This window comes from Staurois parvus, unplaced genomic scaffold (genome assembly GCF_062004578.1).
Source record: "Staurois parvus isolate SC_StPar_1 unplaced genomic scaffold, SC_StPar_1.0 ptg000018l, whole genome shotgun sequence".
Lineage (NCBI taxonomy): Eukaryota > Metazoa > Chordata > Amphibia > Anura > Ranidae > Staurois > Staurois parvus.
Genome location: NW_028317814.1, coordinates 23,912,796 through 23,936,900, shown reverse-complemented (window position 1 = coordinate 23,936,900; position 24,105 = coordinate 23,912,796). Strand labels below are relative to the sequence as shown.

Here is a 24,105-nt window from a genome sequence, read left to right as displayed (position 1 = left end):
AGGCTAGATGGAGGTCAGTGCTCCTCCACCCCATAGAGCCCCGGGCCCCGAAAATTCCCCCGAACCCTCCATTTCCCGATAGGACACGTTATTCTCACAATAAAAGTAGGGGCGTGTGGGAGGCCGGGGGGGCACTATTGGGGGACATTTTGCTGTACCCATGTACAGGGGCGGACTGACCATTTGGAAACTCGGGCACTGCCCGAGGGCCCGGGGTCAGTAGGGGGCCCCATGAGATGCCCCTGGTACCTTTTTCATAGGCTTTTTTGAGTTTGAGCAAGGACACAGGGGCCCCATGATCCCCTATTGCCCGGGGGCCCCATGAGTTGTCAGTCCGCCCCTGCCCATGTACTTGTATGAAAGAGTCTCCTGTTATCTTTGTATTCCTTCCTTTGTGTGAAATCCCTGCTGTGCCTGCCTGTTGCTTTGCTGTTAAAACTGACCACACCGGGCAGGATAGCACAGGGCAGGATCCAACTTTTCCTGACCCCCCCCCAATACACACACGGCCATTCACTGGGAAGACCACTGCACGCTCTCTATGCAGCTGAGAACAGAGGAAATGTGATAACTTATAAAAAAGGGGGAAAAGGTATTTATCAGTTTTTTGTATATTTATACGCACATTTTTTGCCTTTCATTTCTATTTTAAACTGCATGGGTTGTTTTACAAAGTGACTGTTTGTATATACCAGTGGTCTCGAAACTGTGGCCCTTTCCTTGCCTTGGGGCACTATTCCTCTTACTGATATGAGACACTATACCTTCCACTGACACCAACAATGGGGCTTAAGTCCTCCCACTGACACTGACAATGGAGCATAATTCCTCCCACTGACACCAATGATGGGGCGTAATTCCTCCCACTGACACTGACAATGGAGCATAAATCCTACCCCTGACATCAATGATGGGGCACTATTCCTCCCACTGACACCAATGATGGGGCACTATTCCTCCCACTGACATCAATGATGGGGCATAATTCCTCCCACTGACACCAGTGATGGGGCATAATTCCTCCCACTGACACCAATGATGGGGCATAATTCCTCCCACTGACACCAGCAATGGGGCGTAATTCCTCCCACTGACACTGACAATGGAGCATAATTCCTCCCCCCTGACATCAATGATGGGGCACTATTCCTCCCACTGGCATCAATGATGGGGCATAATTCCTCCCACTGACACCAACACTGGGGCATAATTCCTCCCACTGACACCAATAGTGGAGCATAATTCCTCCCACTGACACCAAAAAAAGGACACTATTGCTCCCCCTAATGTCAAAGATAGGGCACGGTTTACTCCCACTGCGCCGGGACAATTTCTACCCCGACTGGCCACCGTCTGAAACCCCCCGCCCCCTAAAGTCCAAAGGACAGCACACCGGGGTTATGTTTAGAAAGTTTGGAGACCCAGATCTATAATTCTATAATTTAGGGAGAATGTCCAATCAGATTGCATCATGTATGGCCAGCTTTAAGGTTATACAATCAGATTGTATCATGTATGGCCAGCTTGTGAACATGCAGATTGCATCATGTTTGGCCAGCTTTCAGAAGGTTGTACAATCGGATTGTATCATGTATGGTGAGTCTACAAAATCGATCTGATGATCAAATTCAGATATCGATGGCACTGATTGGACGGAACGTGCAATGCTTCTGATGGATAATCCAAATTAATGCCACCATTTTTTTTTGTGGGTTAAATATTTGCCTCTATTGTTACACAGGGCATGCTGGGACATGTAGTTCTACAAGCAGTGGCATGCCACCTGTTGCTGTCCTAGCGGAGCATGCTGGGAATTGTAGTCCTGGACACGCCCACCTCTCCTCCTGTGTTGCAGCCAGGCGCCCTGCTGTTGCATAATCGTCTAGAGGAGCCCAGCGGTGCGGCGGTCCCTTTAAGATCCCCGGAGGGGGCGTGTCCTCAGGCACATGCCTTCTTAAAGCAGCAGCTGCAGCAGTGAAAAGTCAGAGTGTGTCTGCTGATCGTCCTGCAGGTACCCGGGGGCAGCTCATCCGACCCCCTCCCCCTACACGTCATGTACACCATCACCAGAGGACCCAGCAAGCTGACCACCCAGAGGAGAACAGGTGAGATGGGGGGTCTGTGTGCTGCCCTCTGCAGCCAGGGGACCTCCACATAGGAAGGTGTCATGGGTGTCCTCGGCTCTATGAAGTCCTGTTCTTGTATTAGTTTTCTGATGGATAATATCATTTCCATGGCTGAGCCTGTGTGACCCCTGTCCTGGGGGGGCTGCCACCCCGGCCTGCCTTCTCCTGGCCTCTGATTGGTCAGTATTACCATAGATAGCCCCCAGTATTGGGGAAGGGATGACTTTTATTGTACAAGGACACTACCCGGGCCGGGGGGTGCCAGGGACAGCCGTCAGATGTACATCACATGTGTACTGTAGCCATCATGTGTGCACACATCATACATGTATGGGGCCGGGGCGCTGCCAGTCCTGACCTGTGTGGGGGCCAGGGCGCTGCCAATCCTGACCTGTATGGGGGGGCCGGGGCGCTGCCAGTCCTGACCTGTGTGTGTGTATATGGGGGGGGACCTGGGCGCTGCCAATCCTGACCTGTGTGGGACCAGGGCGCTGCCAATCCTGACCTGTGTGGGACCAGGGCGCTGCCAATCCTGACCTATGTGGGACTGGGGCGCTGCCAATCCTGACGTGTGTGTGTGTGTGTATATGTATATATATATAGGGGGATGGGCGCTGCCAATCCTGACCTGTGCGTGTGTGTATGGGGGCTGGGCGCTGCCAATCCTGACCTGTGCGTGTGTGTATGGGGGCTGGGGGCTGCCAATCCTGACCTGTGCGTGTGTGTATGGGGGCTGGGGGCTGCCAATCCTGACCTGTGCGTGTGTGTATGGGGGCCGGGCGCTGCCAATCCTGACCTGTGCGTGTGTATGGGGGCCGGGCGCTGCCAATCCTGACCTGTGTGTGTATGGGGGCCGGGCGCTGCCAATCCTGACCTGTGTGTGTATGGGGGCCGGGCGCTGCCAATCCTGATCTCTCTGTGTGTGTGGTGGGGGGCCGGGCGCTGCCAATCCTGATCTCTGTGTGTGTGTAGGGGGGCTGGGCGCTGCCAATCCTGATCTCAGTGTGTGTAGGGGGGCTGGGCGCTGCCAATCCTGATCTCAGTGTGTATGGGGGGGTCGGGCGCTGCCAGTCCTCATCTGTGTGTGTGGGGGGCCGGGCGTTGCCAATCCTGATCTCTGTGTGTGTGGGGGGGCTGGGCGCTGCCAATCCTGATCTCAGTGTGTATGGGGGGTCGGGCGCTGCCAGTCCTCATCTGTGTGTATGGGGGGCCGGGCGCTGCCAGTCCTGATCAGTGTGTGCTTCTCCTTGCAGGTCCCAAGCAGCAGGTTGACACCAAGTTGCAGGAGCTGAAAATCAAGCAGCAGCCGCTGATCAACACTTCTTCTTCGTCGTCGTCTTCTTCCTCCAACGGCTGGGACCCCCTTCCAAGGTCGGTGCAGGCGGGGACATATCTGCTGGGGGTTTGGGGGAACACAGGGAGGTGGGGGATGGGGTGCACTGACTTTCCATGGCAGGATCCATGACTGGGGTGAAAGGCAATGCCGCTGCGTGACCTTGTATAGAGGTTACCATGTGCACACTGTCCCTGTCACATGTGGAGGGAGGGGTGTGGCCAAGCAAAAGGAGGGGGAGGGGAGACGGAGGCTGGAGCCTGTTAACCCTTCATTGCCCTTCCGCGTTGGAGTCACATGTCCGCTTGGCAGCAGAGCCAAAATTCAGTGTTCGCCCTTGTGTAACTGACCGCACTGCGCAGATGACACCCTGCATGTGGATCCGCATTATACCACCTCTGATTGGATTTCTTTTACTCAATTAAAGTATAGAAGCCAATGAATCGTATTTAGTATAAAGTGTAACTAATCATTGGCATCCAATCAGAGCACTTCTACCTTACAGCACTGGTGTCCATGGTTCAAATCTCCGTCAGAGAACTACTTGCATGGAGTTTGCTTGTTCTCTGTGCTTGTGTGTTTCCTCCCACGATCCAAAGGAACGCTGGTAGGTTTACTTGCCCCTGGGGTCCTGAGTGCAAATCCAACTCAGCATTTGTCTGCATGGGGTTTGCATGTTCTCTCTGTGCTTGTGTGGGTTGTCTCCCACAGTCCAAAGGCATGCTAGTAGTTTTTTTTGCCCCTGGGGTCTTTAGTGTAAACCCCAATCAGGATGCTATCTGCATGGAGTTTGCATGTTCTTCCTGTACTTGTGTGGGTTTCTTCCCACGATCCAAAGGCATGCTAGTAGGTTTTTGCCCCTGGGGTCCTGACTGGGATTTGCACTTCGGGTACTCCGGTTTCCTCCTACAATCCAAAGGCATGCTAGTAGATTTTTGCCCCTGGGGTCCTGAGTGTAAACCTCAATCAGGATGCTATCTGCATGGAGTTTCCTGTTCTTGTGTTGGTTTCCTCCCACGATCCAAAGGCATGCTGGTAGGTGTATTTGCCCCTGGGGTCCTGAGTGCAAATCCCACTCAGCACTTGTCTGCATGGGGTTTGCATATTCACTCTGTACTTGTGTGGGTTTCCTTCCACACTCCAAAGACTTGCTGGTAGGTGTATTGGCCCCTGTCCATACTGGCCCTAGCATGTGCGTGAGATAGCGACTTTAGAGTGTAAGCTCCTAAGGGCAGGGACTGATGTGACAATTGTTGGCGCTGTATGAATAGAGCACATGGGCTTCGGGGATCATTTCAGGTCAATATGAAATATTTCTGCTCGGCTCTTCTTTCTCCAGATAAGTCGGGGCTCGTTCACACCACATGCAGTGAGCTGCTTTTTGTTTTTTCTGCACAGGATCCCCGCGGGTCACCGCAAGGGCACATAGAAATAGTGTTGTGTGCCTTGTTCACACTGCAGTGTTTTTTTTTTTTTGTTTTTTTTTAACTTGTGTTTCGCATTAAATTGCAACCTGTCTGCATTTTAAAGCAACACACATGAATGTAAGTGGAATGCAATGTAACTAAATAAAGGGATAAAAAAAAAATGTCTAGTTTGACCCTTCCAGGGACCTGTCACTTCACAAAGCATAATCAGAAACCGCAGAAAAATGCAGCACACTTGCATTGCAGTGAGGTTTTTTTTTTTAGTATCGCCTTCTGTTACTGACCTTTGCCTTTAAATCAGGGGCGTCAAACTGGGGGCCCTCCAGCTGTTGCAAAACTACAAGTCCCATCATGCCTCTACCTTTGGGAGTCATGCTTGTAACTGTCAATCTTGCAATGCCTCATGGGACTTGTAGTTTGGCAACAGCTATAGGGCTACCAGTTTGACACCCGTGCTTTAAATATTGCTAGCTGCTTGGCTGTCATCCTCATCCAGTGGCTTTGCAACCGTCCCACCTACAGAAGTATGCAGATCTGACTTCCTAATCTGCATGCTTGTTCCAAGTCAGTGACTTTAAATGTATTGAAGCCAGAGACAGCCAGGCGATCAGTATTGCTAGGAGGCCAGTAGTAGCCCCAGTATCTCCCTCAGCACAACTTTTCTCTTAGGATTCCTTCACACCAGCATGTTGCAGTAATGAATGGATCTCTGGATGCAGGGGGTGGGGGTGGAGCTATCAGTTATCCACCCCCTCCATTCAGAGATCCGGTGTCATTCATAGGAGTTGTAGTATTATTATTATGCAGGATTTATATATTTTTATTATTATTATTATGCAGGATTTATATATTTTTATTATTATTATTATTATTATGCAGGATTTATATATTTATTATTATTATTATTATTATGCAGGATTTATATATTTATTATTATTATTATTATTATTATACAGAATTTATATATTATTATTATTATACAGGATTTATATATCGCCAACAGTTTGCTCAGCGCTTTACAATATAACGGGAGACAATACAGTTCAATACAAGAGGGATAGGAGGGCTCTGATCCTTGGAGCTTACAATCTAGGAGGGAGGGGCTGGTGGTACAAAAGGTAGTAACTGTGGGGGATGGACTGGTTAGAAGAGTAGAAAATTCCATTATTAGCTGAGGGCAGGTTAGGTTTGCAGAGTAGGCGATAGTCTGATCAATTGGGCTAGAGAGTTCCAGAGGATGGGGGAAGCTCTGAAGAAGTCCTGGAGATGAGCATGGGAGGAGGAGACAATGGAGCCAGAGAGCAGGAGGTCAGTACTGCTTCTATAAATGGTGGATCTGGCAGGAAAGGGCAGGCATAGCTGAGCTCTCTTGATGAGTTTCGTAGCTGTATTAACCCCTGCAGCAGTGGAAGATTACGGGCTACATTGCAGCCTATCCATTTTTAAACTGGCTGCTTAACGCAGTGCATGAAAATGCATGCGGTGCAGCATGTCGTGGTGGGGACCAGCCTTCTCTTGGGTGTGGGTTCAGAAAATGGAAATCCTGCTTTATGATAGAAGACTGATGGTGTAGCAGATCTTGCAGCCTTTGCTACTTGTAGTATTGAAAATTCTAGCTTGGGCCAGTTTGTACGACACTACAGCCTATGTGCCTTTGAGTAGACCTTGCCCCTGCCAAATGACCCTCCGACCTCCTTTGATCAGGAAGACGTAGTTCCTGTGTTAAACTGGCCATGAAAGTTAGTGTTTAACATCCCAGTTTTTTTATGCTTAGATGGACCATGACATTCCACACAGCATTAAATGGGGGGGGGGTAAAAAAACAAAAAATGACGGAGACTTTGATTCCCCCTTCAACAAACACACAGAATTCAATTGTTCTCCCCCCCCCCTTCTTTTTTCGTTTTGTTTATTTATTACAGGTACTTATACAGCACTGTCAATTTACACAGCACTTTACATATATATTGTACATTCACATCAGTCCCTAACCCTCAAGGGGTGTACAATCTAAGGTCCCTAACTCATATTCATATACAAGGGACAATTTAGACAGGATCCAATTAACCTACCAGCATGTCTTTGGAGTGTGGGAGGAAACCAGAGTACCCGGAGGAAACCCACGCAGGCACAGGGAGAACGTGCAAACTCCAGGCAGGTGGTGCCGTGGCTGGGATTCGAACCACTGACCCTAGTACTGCCAGGTGGAAATGCTAACCATTTAGCCACTGTGCTGCCCATAGATTTGTAGTCCTGGAACACCTCCCATATATTGTAAAGTGCTGAGCAAACTGTTGGCGCTATATAAATCCTCTGCAATAATAATAATGAGATGGAGAGTCAGCTCATCCAGTCACTGTTTTATATGGGTTTAATTATTTAAAATAAATAATATTATTGTAGTAGTAATATAATTTATTAAAAATGTACTGTATTTTTCGCTCCATAAGACGCACTTTTTTTTTTTCCCCCAAAAAAGGGGGGAAAATGTCAGTGCGTCTTATGGAGCGAATATAGAGCGGCCGGTCCAGTATTTCCGCCGCTGACAGTGTCAGAATACCGGGCCGGCCGCTCAGCTCTTCTCTGCAGCAGGACCTTACCTTAGTCTTCCCGCGCCAGCATTTTTAGTGTGGGAACCTGGCTGTGACAGCCGGGTGCCCACTGCGCATGCGCGAGAGGCGCTGCGCTTTGTGACTGGCCCGGCGTATTCTGGGACCTGTTGTTTCCCAGAAGACGCCAGGCCGTTCACAAAGCGCAGCGCTTCTTGCGCATGCGCAGTGGGCACCCAGCTGTCACAGCCAGGTTCCCACACTAAAGGGAGGACAATTTTCGTGGGAGCGGGTACCTGTCAAATTCAGGTACCCACTCCCCCTCCCTCCCCAAAGGTCCGCAGTCTCCTTGTCATCCCCTGCACTGCGTGCGCAGTCTCTGGTCATCCCCTGCACTGCGTCCGCAGTCCATTGGTTCAGAATATTTTTTTTTTTCCTTGTTTTTCTCCTCTAAAACCTAGGTGCGTCTTATGGAGCGAAAAATACGGTATATAATTTTTATTATAGGATTTATATAGTGCCAACAGTTTGCGCAGCGCTTTATGCAATGAAGGTAGACCTTCATTACAATACAATTTGGTAAAAGAGGAAAAAAAAAAACGGACGAAGACTGTGAATTCTGTGTGTTTGTTGAAGGGGGAATCAAAGTCTTCGTCCGTGGTGTTTTGTGTTTTTTTTTTTTTTTTTTTTTTTTTTTTTTTTTTTTTTTCCCCTCTTTTATCAAATTGTAATGAATGTCTACCTTCATTGCATAAAGCGCTGCGCAAACTGTTGGCACTATATAAATCCTATAATAAAAATTTAAAAAAATATAATAATTATTAAAAAATATAAATAATTATATTACTACAATAATAATATTATTTAAAATAATTAAACCCATATAAAAACAGTGACTGAATGAGTTGACTCTCCATCTCTTCATATGAGGTGTTCCAGGACAAATCTATAACAAAAAACGGGGGAGAACAATTGAATTCTGTGTGTTTTGTTGAAGGGGGAATCAATCGTCCTATGATGAGATGGAGAGTCAACTCATTTAATTATTATTATTATTTCTTTTTATTAATAATTATTATTTCTTTTTTTAAATTTTTATTATAGGAATTATATAGCGCCAACAGTTTGCGCAGTGCTTCACGAAATTAAGGTAGACATTCATTACAATACAATTTGGTAAAAGAGGAAACGTAGGGCCCTGCTCGGTAGCGCTTACCATCTAAGATTTATTTATTTTTTTTATATGTTCCATTACCATTGGTGGGTCATGTAATCCAATTGTGCTGTGTGTCTATGTAGTTTACACTGCTGTAGATTAGATTGGAAGTAAACCAGTAGAGTGAGATGACGAAGGCTGCCTGTAGTGCCCTCTGACCTTCTACTGTATCTCTGCTTCCCTTCTTAGTTGGTGATTATGGGTAAAGCGTGTATAATGCCTGCAGCAGAAGGTACGGTGGAGGTGTTGGCCAGTGCAGCTAATCCAATGCTTCCTTTCACTTTCTAAACTATAAAAATGGCAGCAGGATGTTGGATGCTATAGGCTTCTACTCCCATCTCCATCCGCCTAGGACATCATGGTGGTCTGCATTAATAGAGAATTCATCACAGTGTTTGAAACAAGTCCTGTTTGATTGCAAAATTTTAATTTTTTTTTTTTTTTTTTTTTCCCCAAAATAGTTTTTTGCCCTTTTTTTTAATAGTCTATTTTAGGAGTGAATGGTTTGAAATTTCTTTGTTTTAGAAACTTGTTTTATGAAAATTTGTCTTCCTTGCTCCTTCAAATGTTCTCATCACCACTGCACACAATGTCAATTTTTGACCCCAAGTTCTCAAAATGAATATCTTCAAATAAATTCTACTACTGTATGACAATTTTATATTTTTTTACTTTTTTTTTTTTTTTATATTCTAGATCGGGTGTCGGCAACCCGTGGCTCCGGAGCCGCATGCGGCTCTTTTTCACCTTTCCTGCGGCTCCGGAGCACACTGCCCACCAGGTGACAGGCAATAGGGTCGGCAAGCCGCGGCTCTTTTAATGCAGCTCTTCTGTGTGCCGGGCGCCCGCTGGCAAACATTGGCTGTCAGGATGTAGGCGGGGCAGCCCGGATGTAGGCGGGGCAGCATGACGAACTCCTCTCCTCACAGTCCGCCCTGAAGACCAGAACGGCGCGGGAACCCAGCGAGAGGAACGCGCGGAGCAAAGGTAAGTGAATTGACACAATATGGGGGATGAATTGCTCTATGGGGGATGAATTGCTCTATGGGGGATGAATTGCTCTATGGAGGATGTATTTTCAGTTTTAAAAATGTTTCTCTCAAAATAAATTTCAATCGTGGTTTTGGCGAGATTTGGCTCAGTTGAAAAAAAAGGTTGCCCACCACTGACCTAAGGCTATGATTGTGATTATGACGATACACTGTGGCCCTGATTAACCCTATGCTTACTGGGCCCTTAAACCCCCTTCATGACCAGAGCGCTTTTTGCAATATATGCAGTGTCGGATTTGTTTTAAATGTTGCAATGGTTTTTCGGCTCCCAGTCTTTTTTTCCCTCTCGGAAACGGGTCCAAGTGGCTCTTTATGTCTTAAAGGTTGCAGACCCCTGTTCTAGAGCAATCCATTCCAAACTGCATACAGCTGCTTCAGGCAAGTTTGCCATCAGTGCAGTGTATGGAAACTCTTATGGAGTAGGGCTTTTGGACCAAGTGTCCTGACATGAAGTGTACATGTCATTGTATGAGGCCTCATTCACACGGGGATACCTAAGCGTACACCTGCGCGAAGGGCTGTTTGGCTGCATTAGGATGCTATGGCTGCAGGGACACAGCTACTGCTCTCAATTTGACATTCACATGGGTTCAAGTGTGTGCATGTCTCTGAACATACAGTGAATTTTGAGGACCTGCACTCACATGGATGTCAGATTGGGTGCAGTGGCCTCTTCGACATGAAGAGGACTGCCTACTCGCGGAGGCATGGAACTCCTGCGCTTCCCTTGCGGGTAAACACAGCCCTTTGCGCAGGTGTATGCTTATGTACGCCCATGTGAATGAGGCCTAATCGTACCACATGAATCTTCTTCCAGAAGGAGATCATTCTAGGGATGCACCGAAATTTCAGTGGCTGAAATGTTTCGCCGAAAACACTCCTTTCGACCGATATGGAAAAAAAGCACCGATACAGGTGCCAAAAAAAAACAAAAAACAAGCCACTGTCGCCCCTTGTCGCTGCTCGGTAGTTCTTAGCCTTACCTGAGAAACCAGCGAACGATCCCAGCGCTGGGCATACAGATGAGTGAAGGTTAGATGGCCTCCACTCATCTCTATGCCCTTGGAGGACTGGAGAAAATTTTTTATAAAGTGCCCGTCTCACCGTGCTTACAGGTAGTAATGAACACATATGTAGACCACGCCCACATATGTAAGTGGTGTTTAAACCACACGTGAGGTCTCGCCATGAACGTCAGAGCAAGAGCAATAATTCTCACACTAGACGTCCTCTGTAACATTACACTGCTAAACTGTAGAAATTATTAAAGCATCACCCATGGAGAATTTGAAGTACCGAAGTTTTATGCCATTCCACGAGCGCGTGCAATTTTAAAGCGTGACATGTTGGGTTATCTATTTACTCGCCGTAACATCCTCTTTCATATTTTACAAAAGAATTGGGGTATTTTTTTAAATCAAAGTATAATAAAAAGTGTGTCCGTGTGTGTCCGTGTCCGTGTGTGTGTCCGTCCCGTCCAAGTGCATTTTGAGTTTTCAGTTTTAGCACCAGAATTTTCATTTCGGTGCGCCAATAGATCGTACCACTACGGACCTAAAAACTGGGGAAATTTTATCACTGTGGACCAAAGAGTTCTGAAGACCAGGCTGGTTAATGTAGGTTTGCACAATATTTGTTCTGCTCTGAAAATCAAATTTGGCCAACAGATGAGATATTCTTCTGAACACTAAATCAAGGGTATCCTTGAAGTCTGCTTTGATCTTCCATTCAAGGCCTTAATGTGTAAAGCTTCATGTAATTTATGTGGCACAATGCCTGATCTGTATAGTTAACATGTACTGAGACAAATGTGAAGATTGCTATTGCTGACCTACTTCTGAAAAGGCTACTTGTCCAGTTGTTATTGTCATTAATATCTTCAACTAGACCATGATCTGAAACAAGCAGACAAAATGGGGAAAGTTGATTTGAAGTCCACCTTAGATCTGCAACTTGAAGCCATGATATCACATTGGCAACCAGGGAACTAGTATGCTCCAAAAAGCCGTCGGCACTGGCAGCCTCCATACTTCCTGACTGCAGGATTCCTATATAATAGATTTGCAACAACCCCAGGCAAGTCAAACGAAGCACACTAAGGGGAGGTGAGGACACCTAGTGATTCTGCCAAAAAGTTCTTGTTTAGGTACTTCCTGTTATGAGGTGACAACTGTCTCCAAAATTGTGTCCTCACTGTGTCACACTCTTGCTTGTTGGCGACAAGTGGCCATGCTTGTTGGCGACAAGTGGCCATGCTTGTTGGCGACAAGTGGCCATGCTTGTTGGCGACAAGTGGCCATGCTTGTTGGCGACAAGTGGCCATGCTTGTTGGCGACAAGTGGCCATGCTTGTTGGCGACAAGTGGCCATGCTTGTTGGCGACAAGTGGCCATGCTTGTTGGCGACAAGTGGCCATGCTTGTTGGCGACAAGTGGCCATGCTTGTTGGCGACAAGTGGCCATGCTTGTTGGCGACAAGTGGCCATGCTTGTTGGCGACAAGTGGCCATGCTTGTTGGCGACAAGTGGCCATGCTTGTTGGCGACAAGTGGCCATGCTTGTTGGCGACAAGTGGCCATGCTTGTTGGCGACAAGTGGCCATGCTTGTTGGCGACAAGTGGCCATGCTTGTTGGCGACAAGTGGCCATGCTTGTTGGCGACAAGTGGCCATGCTTGTTGGCGACAAGTGGCCATGCTTGTTGGCGACAAGTGGCCATGCTTGTTGGCGACAAGTGGCCATGCTTGTTGGCGACAAGTGGCCATGCTTGTTGGCGACAAGTGGCCATGCTTGTTGGCGACAAGTGGCCATGCTTGTTGGCGACAAGTGGCCATGCTTGTTGGCGACAAGTGGCCATGCTTGTTGACCTTGCACAGGCATGGTGCAACATTGTCGCCATCAGGAAGCAGATCCAGCACATGCATAGTCAGCCGTGTTTTACCATCAGGATCACTCCCCATCCAGGAAATGCCTTGTAACCATCTTTCGAGTAAATGCATGTAGACTGGAAGCAGGGCCGTCTTCATAGCGTCATGGGCAAAGTAATGCACTGGGCCCCCTACCAACCTTTCCCAAATTAATGCACCTACTCTCAAGAACTAAAGTATAAACAGTTGATAGAATTAAACATTTAATATATACATTTTATTTTTTATAGATTAATACTACTCTCAAAAAATGCCATAAATCAAAGACTAATCAACACAACCAGTCCTGGGACTTTAAATGAGGCACAACAGCAGGGGCGGACTGACAACTCATGGGGCCCCCGGGCAATAGGGGATCATGGGGGGGGCCCCTGTGTCCTCACCCACACCCAAAAAAGCCTATGAAAAAGGTACCAGGGCATCGCATGGGGCCCCCTACTGACCCAGGGCCCTTGGGCAGTGCCCGAGTTCCCAAATGGTCAGTCCGCCCCTGACCAACAGATAACTATTCATTTTTAAAAAATTGTTGAAAACTAAACTTCTTATTTTGGAATCTATGCAAGCATCTCCTATCTCTCTCAATGACCAGGCTAGATCAGCATAGACCGTAAATGTATCTGAGTCTGGTTTGGATTTTACCTGCCCGTCCACTTGTCCAATCAAGGACGGATTTGTAGATCAGTTATATTTGGAGATCTAAGCAGCTCTGCCATTAGAAATCATGGAGAAGACTGTCTACGGCTCTTCTGCTGCAAAGGTTTTTATAGCTGCCATAAAGGCACAATAACATGTAGGTTACATTTCTGTTAGTTGTCAGGATTTGCTCTTTAAATCTTAAATACATATATTGAAAATGAGATTATATCTTTAAGACTGTACAGATCTTCTTTAATATGTTCTCTCTCTTCTTGTCCACAGCAGTTGTACTCCCAAACTGGTCTTTAATCGGGTGAACGGCAAGCACACCCCGTCTGTCAGCCCCCCTGCAGAGGAGGAGGTGTACACACCGGCACACGAGGAGAACGTGCGTTTTGTATGCCAGGGTAAGTGTGGTTTTTCCCCCCCCCCCACTTAAGCTGGTATTACTATAAATCCATGTGTGAACGATCCTGCACCTTAAGCTGAAGGAAAAGAAGCTCTGAGCCATTCTGGAAAATGCACCATGAAATCCAATCCTTAGATTGGCTCTGGCTTAAAGGGTAATTCCAGCCCTTGCCCCTAGTTTGACACCTTGCCGAGTATACAGTATGTTCTAAAAGGATACCTGTCATGGGAGGGAAATGCAAGCTTCCATTGCCTCTGAAAATGCTAGTTGCTTGGCTGTCATGCTAGTGCAATGATGTCAGTACTGTCTGCATCCATTACTCAGGACTAGTATAGTGTCTGACAGTGCGAGGCTCCCTCACTAGATGGTCAGGAAAAGGACACAGGGTTTGCACAATTTGCTGAGTCCAGGACTACAGAGCATTGATTTATTATAATTTTTTTTTTTTTTTTTTTGAGTGAAGAAAACTGCTTTTGCATCTTTCTCTGAATTTTAGTATTTCTAAGGGGCTCTGTAGTTTGGAGACTTCAAAGCGCCCTGGAAGGGAAGAAATCTCCAACCTAGTGTCCCGGTGTTGTGGACAACCAGCAGGTGGTGTTGCTGTATCCTGGGGGGGGTCATCAACCAGTAGATCTTGGCCAGGTGACTGGTAGATCGCGGTCTGGGCCTGCTGACCCGCCATCCCAGAGCATCAAACTGAGTGCAATGCAGAGGGACTACCTGTAAAGTTAAAGCTGTAGTAGGGAGCAAGAGCCGCATAAGCCGATGTCTCCTCTGTAGTGCCGGCTCCTGCGCCCTGTCATGGTTGGGTGTAGCACCTGCCAAGCATGACCCATTCAAGTGAATGACCCCACTCTGCAAGTGCCTTGCAACCTTGTACAGTAAACAAGGGAGTGCCGCTGCTGGATGCAACCAAGAGCTCATTCATAAGTGCAGCAGGCACTGCTGATCCCCTGCAAAGTGATCCAAGTGTGTTTGACAGGTGGTGAGGATGCAGTACGTTGCCTCCTCACTATTTGAGTTCAACCCATGATTGCCATGCTATGCAAGTAATTGTGACGAGGTAGTACGACCATTAGAGGTTTTAAATCAGGTGTGAGGAGGTGACGCTGGGCCTGGGGATCTTTGACTTCTCCCCTGGTGTTCAGGTAGATCTCCAGCTCTTTAAGGTTGCCAACCCCTGCTATAGCCAGTAGGGAGCTGTAATCCTGGCCAGGGACCAAGGCAAACCACCCAAGACAGCACACATGCGAGAGAGGTTCAGACAAAAAAGTTAAACGGTCAGACTTGATGGACCACTGCATTCCCACTGAAAAACAGCCCTGGTTTTAGGTCAGCGGACTAAGCCTAGGGTAGCCTATAATTAACTGATATCATTTTCCTAGTGATTTTCCATTGGCTATAACAAAAAAGCTTGAAGAATGAATACACATGTAAAGCACCTGTAATACTCTTCTAAAAACGCCTGCATACATTTGCAAAAAATGCTCAAAGAAGCAGATCTGAAAATTGCTGTGCTCAGGTGAGAATGCAGGCCTAGTGTGAAGGTCCGCTCTAAAGGGAGGGGGAGGTATTTTGTTGGCCAAATCAGGAGCCAGCAACTGCTCCTCCATAAATACAGTAGAGTGAGTAAACATTGTCCTCCGAGGACAGAGTGTTACTGGTTGGCTCACAATCAGGGGCGGACTGACAACTCATGGGGCCCCCGGGCAATAGGGGATCATGGGGCACCTGTGTCCTCACCCACACCCAAAAAAGCCTATGAAGGGCACCTGGGGCCCCCTGCTCACTCCAGGTCCCTGGGCAGTGCCTGAATGGTCAGTCTGCCCCTGGTCACCAAATGAAAATTAAAAGTGAGTGGGGGAGCTAATGCAGGACTGGTAAGCTGAAATACATTACTTTCTTCTCTTGGGTTTAGATACACTTGTAGATGATCCACCTACGTGAGCCTCTGGTTACAGAACCTTGTCTTTTGTAACCTTCACATAGGGGTTGACAGTCTTGTTCCTCTACATCAGGATGTGTTACCTGTGTGGGTTTATACAATACGTCTGGAAGAGCCTGTGCAACTTGTGCCAGACCAACTCCAAGGCTTGTTTACATAGCTGCGAGCTTTCATTGTCTCTGGAAAAGCAATGGCACAAAGAACAAGAACGATGGGTTTTCTAGAGGTGGACTTTAAAGTGGTTGTAAACCTCAGACATGACATGTGAACAAAGCATGCCCCTCTATAGTGTGTCTCAATCCAGAGCACGAAGTGTCATTTCTGTCCGCTGCCTCCTTGTCATCAGCATGAATCCATTCTCAGTTTTCCTGACACCAAGAGAAAAATGGAGATGGGGAGGGACCTCCAGCAGATTCCACACAGCTCACAGGAACAGAGCTGAGGCTGGGGGGGGGGGGGGGGGCCATGTGCCTTTCCTTCGCTTCCTTTCCCTCCCCTTCCTTTCCTTTCCCTCCCCTTCCTTTCCTTTCCCTCCCCTTCCTTTCCTTTCCCTCCCCTTCCTTTCCTTTCCCTCCCCTTCCTTTCCCTCCCCTTCCTTTCCTTTCCTTTCCCTCCCCTTCCTTTCCTTTCCTTTCCCTCCCCTTCCTTTCCTTTCCTTTCCTTTCCCTCCCCTTCCTTTCCTTTCCTTTCCTTTCCCTCCCCTTCCTTTCCTTTCCTTTCCTTTCCCTCCCCTTCCTTTCCTTTCCCTTTCCTTTCCTTTCCTTTCCCTTTCCTTTCCTTTCCTTTCCTTTCCTTTCCTTTCCCTCCCCTTCCTTTCCTTTCCCTCCCCTTCCTTTCCTTTCCCTCCCCTTCCTTTCCTTTCCCTCCCCTTCCTTTCCTTTCCCTTCCCTCCAATCAGCTCTCAGAGCTTCTCACCGAGCTCTGCAGTGTGTGACCTCAGCTCTCCACCCCCTTCTTTATAAAGTCTCAGACCAGCTGTAAATTCAGCACTTTGAATGTCTGTACAGAAGAGAATACTGCAGATAAATGGGTACAACGTAAGTAGGATTTTTTTTTTTTTTTTATCACTTTGCTTCACTAGGAATATGTAAGGGTTTACAACAGGGGAACGCAGCCTGTGGCCCTCGACCTTAAACCAAGGAAGCACACTACTATTGTATCCTGCGGGTTTGGTGCACTTTCTGAAAGCGCACCAAAACTCCTGAATGCAGAAGTTTTTGTCTGCTTTTCGTGCACCAAACCCGCAGAATATAATAGAAGTCTATGACAAAGTGCAGGAAAGCTGCAGGTGTAGATAAACCGGAGTGCTTCAGTGTGAAAGCAGCCTTATAGGGGACTCAAGACCCCCCCCCTCCTCTATTTTCCAGGGGGCCCGTGCAGCATCCCTGCCACATTCTGTTTTACACATGGACAGGAGGGGTGGGAGCATGTACAGGAACTGATCCTCTCCATTTTCCTCCTGCAGCTGCTGAAAACCAGCTTCTCTTTCCCGCCGGCATTCAGCATCTTCAGGAGGAAAATGTTCAATTTTCTATTCTGAACCATTTCATTGTGGCTCGTGACTGGTTACCAAATCACTTAAGTGATCCTCACTGTTCAAAAGGCTGAGCACCCCTGATTTACAACCACTTTAAGTAAACGGTCATAAAAGACTTGGGCTAATCTGCTCGCTTTAGTACCTTGCTAACCTTCCTGATCTATATACATTTGGAAGAGTGACCGAAAACAAAATGCAGAGAGAGTGCTGATTTTTGAATCCCTGAGCAAAGTACTGAAGTCAGAGAGCCAGCATAACAGCCATTGCATTGACATTCTTTGGAAGTCCGTGTTGTTGTGTTTTTTTTGTTTTTTCCTGGTTATACCAGTCCATGTTGTTTATAGTGGGCTCCTATATCCATCCTTTTTTACTATTTTGTCATCCACAGCCTGGCAGGAGGTGCAGCATCAGTTGGAGAAACCAGAACTAAACGGATGTGGACCCCAACAATATCAAGATCAGACTACAGATTCCTCTATTAAGAGTAAGACCATGCGATCCTTTATACATTTTTATGACTTTTTTTAGAGAAGGGCGTCTGACTGTACAGAATGACTTCTGTCTTGTTGGCTTCTCTGGTGTGACATTAAACCCATCACTCCATTGAAAGCACTGACCCTGAACTAATCTGGGGGTTTCAATACACTAACTAGTGGGTCTATCCAATAAATCGGTGCACAGGTGAGTGTTGTTGCCTACAGCAACCAATCAAAAAAAAAAAAAAAAATCTGTTAATTGACCTTACAGCAGCCTTTTGAAATTTGATTGGCTACTGTGTGTCATTACACTTGCTTGATGTCCTTCATCGCATACTGTGTTCATTCAAACTGGTCATCCAGATGGCCTATCCCAAACCAAATACTGACCCCCGGTTCACATATGTGGCCGTGTTTTGCATGGGCACGGGAGCCCATTCATATGAGTGGACTCCCGTGACACGCAGGGTAGAAGTCCCTGCACTGCTTTGTAAAACGTAGCCCACACGGAAACTTTGGTTCCCAGTACGGTTGCGTTTTCCAGTGCGGGTGGCGTGCCATTAGAACTAATGGCACCCGCCCACGGGTCCACATTTCTCTGTGCAGGTGGTGCAGCTGCATGGATTTTCATACAGATCTGCAGCGCACCACCCGCACAGATGTGAACCTAGCGTGATACTGTAGCTTCAGCTGTCACAAGATGGCAAAATCATTTGATCTAAACCTACGTACCCTTCTGATACGATCCCTGCCTTGAGTTCTAGAGACACTGTCACTTTCTCATTGGCAGTGAGGTATAATCACTGATCCACACTATCTGCTGGAATGGAAAGCTATGGTGTCAAAGCCTAACTGGGTGAAGGCTGCAACTGATTTCCCCGCCCCAGGGTTGGAGATGCAGTGAGGGATCGTGGATGGATGAGTATACCTTGCTGGGGAAGTTGGGAGCCACGGTCGCTTTTTTTTTTTTTTTTTTTTTTTTTTAAAGGTATACTTTTGTATAAAGCATTTTTTTGGGGAAAAAACCCCCCAAAAACTTCAGCTGTTCATCCAGACATTGACGTCGCCAATGAGTCAGTGGCAGACGTTAAGGTGGCATTATTCCATTTTATCCAGAGGAGGGAGATTCTCCATTTATATTGGCTGTAAAGCATCCATCCATAAAGGAGGCCTCTGGCTGGATCCAACTTGCGCCCACCAAGGAGACACCTTAAGTCTGTATACCACCCAGAGGGAGGAGAATCCGTAAACTGCTTATCTCATCCATCCCATCCTGAGAAGGGGACCTCTGGCTATATTGTCCACATGTGTATTTAAAATACGCATCTGGTGAGTGCGTATTTTTGCTACACATCTGGCACATCACTGAAGTTTGAAGTTATCAGCCTTTTACCCAGCACTTTTAGCACAAACTGTCACTTTATTTGATATGTTTATCCTTTTAAGTGTTAATATTTTAGCGCTGCACCTTATTATCCATCCAGACATTGCTGTAGTGCATCAGTCCAGCCCGATCCTTTGTCTGTAATTTTGTGATCCTGGAACACGCCTGCTGGTGATGCCGGAACACCTACGCGCTGCCCCTCACACACAGAACTGGGGGTACAAAGGCACTTCTCGCACCCATTGATCAAATTCAGACTTGCCTTAGAAGCCTGAATGTGATTGGTGATGCAGGAAACAAAATAAAAGGAAGTTACACTGCACAGGTTTCAGAAAGTACCCTTGCACCAACTGTGAGGAGGTCTGCTCGTACTATGGGTACAGTAACTGCATAGAGACCTTTCATAAACTAATTTTGCGTGAATGTTCTGATTTTAGCACAGCTACAGTGCTGTAATGGATCATTTGTTCATCAAGTGACTTTCATTAGTATCCTGGAACTAACTCTAATACTGACCTGCAGCAGTACATATACTGTGGACGGGCAGCTGGTACAAGCACCGTAACATACCTGTACATCGCGGCTTTCTTCTGGGTTAGGGGCACGTGTGCCCACCCTCCAGCTCTTGGTCAGCAGGATTCATGGCTGGGACCTGCTGATTGGCTGTGTCCAATCACAGCCCAGAGCCCTGTGTTGTCAAACAACACAGGGCTCTGTACAGTGGAAATGATCTGTGTAGTTTTTTTGTTTTTTTTCTGCCTGCAAAGTAAAAAGCAGCACCCATTACACACTGTTAGGAACACACACCCCATGATTACAAGATTTAAACCTCTTCCCAGCAGGTTTCACACAGTGTTGGGATTTACATTAGAAACAAGAAAAATAACTGATGCCCCTCCCTCTTTTTTTTTTTTTTTTTTATGATCTCTCTGCAGATTTTGTCCCTATTGATCTGGAGGAGTGGTGGGCAGAACGGTTCCTGGCAAACATTGAGAACTGTGCCTGAAGGACAGACACCCAGACTGATCTCCCTTTTATTTAAAGAGAGAGAACATGCACATCTGCCTCCCCCGGTGACATGACAGCCATTTATAGACTGCGGCCTGCTTTTCCATAGTGGAGCCCTAAAAGCTGGACACACCCACGACGTGAAGACTCGATGCTGTCTCTACAACTGTTCCTTTTACAAGGATTTAGAAGTCTCAACCTTGCTTGAAAGAAGAAAAAAAAAAAAAAAAGCACAAAGGGCCTTTTTTAGAACAATGTCAGAAAAGAAAATGTCTTTGTGACCCACAGCAATTAGACGCTTTCCAAGTGCAGGTCTGAACATGAAAGGAGGAGTCTGATTGGCTGCTATGGGCAACATCCAAGAGGCTAGGTAGTGGATACCTTCCTAAGGGTTCTAGAGGCCTTAGAAAGCTGGTTGGGAGTATTTTTGCACAGAAAATGCATAAAAAAAAAAAAAAGTTGGCTTTATTAACACAGCAAGTAGAGGGGTAGATAAACCTGGCAGGATAGAAGGGATGGGAGCTGACTTGTTTACGATGCAAGTTCCAGGGCAGTCAGTCGCCTGTGCTTGACCAAGTCCACCTTTTACAAAAATAATAAATGCGCATATATTTAAAATGCGCATTTTATTTTTTAAACATTTTTTGCAAAGCATTGCAACTGCCATTGCTGGATTTTGGGTGTAATATACAGGCTCATGCTGTTGTGGGGTGTTTTTGTTTTTTTTTTCCCTCTAGCTCCGTATGGAGGTATAGATAGGTGGAGAGCTGGAGGAAGTGTCAATCACTACATTCATGTTCCAGTGCGAACTACAGGGCTGTTTGTCTTGGAGGCAAATGGGACCTGTAGTTTGTTCATTAATAGATCTCTGTGAATGTATAATACAGCTGTATGTTGCCTGCACAGATGTCAAAAGTGACCACTGCTGTGTGGAAGAAATACAGATGTAGCATAGTCCAGAAAGGTGGAGTTGGCCTCTTTTAAATGGAGATCTAGCTAAATTATTCCTATCATGGAGAAGGATTTGAATCCCTGCTGAGGTTTTACTGCTAGTTGGAACTCTGCTAATGCGATTTCCACTCCCTTCCTGGCCTGGCAAAAATTGTTGTCTTAGACAAGAAGTCAGGGAAAACCTCCAACAGACAGATATAAAAAAAAAAAAATGGAAATCTAGAACCCCTGCACTGAACTTTTTATTGCTAGCTGTGTTGCAGATTTTTCCTCACTTCCTCTCCAGTAAAACTTTTTCAGTGGGACAGGAAATGAGGGTAGATTTCTCCAAGTCTAGGTTCACACCTATGCAGGTTGCATTTTTTTTTTTCTTGTTGCTAGGCAGATTTAAAATGAAAAAACGTAGCAAAAAATGTACTAAATGCTTTTCTGAAGCGTTCCCATTGAAGTCTGTAGACCCAAAAACACAATGTTTGCATTCTAAAAAAGTCCCTGATCCTTTCCCAAAAAAAATGCACCGGGTGGAGATGTGAATGTGTCCCATAGGCAATCATCTTAAATGGACTGTAATCCGTTTCTGGAAACCGCTAAGGTGTGAACCTAGGGCAGGGGTAGGCAACCTGTGGCTCTCTAGCTGTTGTGGAACTACATTTCCCATGAGGCATTGCAAAGATTACAAAACTGACAGTTACAGCTATGACTTGCAGAGGCATGATGGAACTTGTAGTCCTGTGGCTCTCAGGTTGCCTACCCCTGACCTAGGGTAAGAGAGTCCTGGATTTCAGTAAACACCCCAACAGGAGTTCTAATCTTTTTTCCACACTATCCAACACTAAAATTAGGGGAAAAAAAAAAGTCTTGGCTGGACATGCTCTTGAGTTACAGCCAGGGAATGGCGGGGGCCCTGGACTTGCATACTTGTATCAGGTCAATAGATTACTAAGTTTTAATGACCAGATCAAGAAGACCTTTGAAAACAAGTGAGCAGTGTCAGCTCTCATAGGCTCTAGGAGGCCGGATTCTTATATTTACTTGAGGATAATTTTTTTTTTTTTCCCCCATTGAACTCCAAAATACTATGCATACCCATAATGTGTGTTGACTTCCAATACGAGGTGGATCTCAATGCATGCTTTGATGCCTTTCCATTAATTTCAATTGAAACACACCAGGGAAAATATGCGTAGGTGTGAATCCAGCCTACAGGAAACCTTCTCATGAAAGGAATACATGTAAGCTGCCATTGTTGAGGTTTTCCTATACAGAAGCAAAGGGGGAGATTTACTAAAATTGGTGCAGCTGTGCATGGTAGCCAATTGGCTTCTAACATCAGCTTGTTCAATTAAACCTGGAAGCTGATTGGTTACTTTGTAGTGCTGCACCAGCTTTTGTAGCATGCAGTTTTAGTAAATAACCCCAACCCCCAAGGGTCTGGCTGCCATGATGATGTCTTCACTTTAATTTATACCTATAGGGGTTTCTTACATTCATATGCTGCCTTGTTTTTAGGGGTTTGACACAAAGGTCCGCAATGACAGCCTACATTTTTCTCTTTTTGACAGGTGTACTTTAATACACTACAGCAGGGGCAAGTTGCAGATACACGAGGTTCTATTCAGTGCCTAAAGCACAGGATGCATTGGGGATATAAAAGTAACTATATTCCAATTTATTGGACAGGGGGAGATTTACTAACACTGATGCACACAGAATCTGGTGCAGCTGTGCATAGTAACCAATCATCTCATTTCAGCTTGTTCAATTAACCCCTTGGAGCCAGCGCCTCCCGGCCCTTTAAGGGTTCCAGGAGGCGGTGTGCAGTTTTAGGGTCATGTAACCGTCGTGATTCGCTGTTACGGCAGTCACATGATCGGGAAAGGTCCTGATCGAAAGAGCACCGACCGTGTGTGCTGGGCGCGCGTTCTCAGCACATATGTGTTTTTTAATAGAACGCAAATGTGTGGCCACTCAGCGTCTAAGCCCAGACGCCGGGAGGCCGCACATTTGCGTTTGGCCGGCGCCAAGAGGTTAAACTTTGACAATAAGCCCTGGTTCACATATGTGCGTTACTGTGGTCTGCGATTTGCATGTGCACGAGAGCCGATTCATTTGAATGGACTCCCGTGCCCCGGGACACGCAGGGAAGACGTCCCTGCACTTCGGAAAACGCAGCCCACATTGGAACCTCGCTTCCCAGTACAGTTGCTATTTCCAGTGCGGGCGGCGTTCCATTAGACATAATGGCACCCGCCCGCGGGTCCGCATTCTTCTGTGCGGGTGGTGTGGTTGCACGGATTTTTGTGCGGATACGCAGCGGCACCACCCGCACAGTTGTGAACCTAACCTAAAACCTAGACGCTGATTGGTTACCATGCGCACCTGCACCAGATTCTGTGTGCACCAGTTTTAGAAAATCTCCCCCAATGGGTCTTATTCATTGATGCACAAAGTGGTGCTTCTGTTGACGGTAGTCAGTCTAAGAGTGAACCTGTCACTTTGCCCACCATTGCTAACTCTGTCCCTGCAAATTTGGGTACCACAAGGTCTGCCTAGTTTTAAAGTGCTACCATGTGCCAGTCCTTTGAGGGAACTCCTTTACTGGCTGCTAAGGTGCCTGCATTGGATGGATGAATAACAGGAGCCATGGCAGAGCTTTGAATCAGAGGAAAAGCTGAGCACTCTAGAACTGGGGTGGGAGGTTTGGGGACTCACTGGCTACACAGCGAAAGAATTGAAGGGATTTAACTTGTGCTACCTGCTCTGCAGACATGGTGGGAAAGGTGATTGGGTCACATTAGGCAGTACTTATGGTCACGATGGGCTGCTGCACATCATTATTGAATAGATCTGCATGGTGCTGGTTCTGTCTGCATTGTGATGATGCCAGGTCTGTGTGATGAGCTGTGAATGTGTCACATCCAGGAATGTTCTCCCTCCCTCCTCGTCCTCCATCTTCTTTTGATTTTTCTTTTTTTTGTATGCACGGGATCTGTACAGAGTGGGAAATGTCTATTTTTCTAAATAAAGTCAGTTTGTCTGGAATGTTTTCTAGAATTTTTTTTTTTTTTTTAAATAATAAGATTTTACTTGCTGGAAGTCACCTGAGCTACACAGATATTTAGCAGCTCAACCAA

The 24,105-nt window shown here is 46.5% G+C and overlaps 1 protein-coding gene across 2 annotated transcripts; it reads left to right on the top strand.

The window, feature by feature from the left end:
- Nucleotides 1-1,957: 1,957 nt before the first annotated feature.
- MCRIP2 (MAPK regulated corepressor interacting protein 2) lies at nt 1,958-24,013 on the top strand. Of its 2 annotated transcripts, none has more exons than XM_089683119.1 (5): nt 1,958-2,105; nt 3,380-3,497; nt 13,547-13,668; nt 17,541-17,636; nt 19,948-24,013. In XM_089683119.1, the coding sequence occupies exons 1-5, from the start codon at nt 2,054-2,056 to the stop codon at nt 20,016-20,018; spliced, it is 459 nt and encodes a 152-aa protein (XP_089539245.1). In that variant the 5' UTR covers nt 1,958-2,053; the 3' UTR covers nt 20,019-24,013. The 2 variants fall into 2 exon arrangements, with proteins under 2 accessions (XP_089539245.1, XP_089539240.1); XM_089683114.1 differs by having other exon boundaries at nt 13,544-13,668.
- The last annotated feature ends 92 nt before the right edge of the window (nt 24,014-24,105 follow it).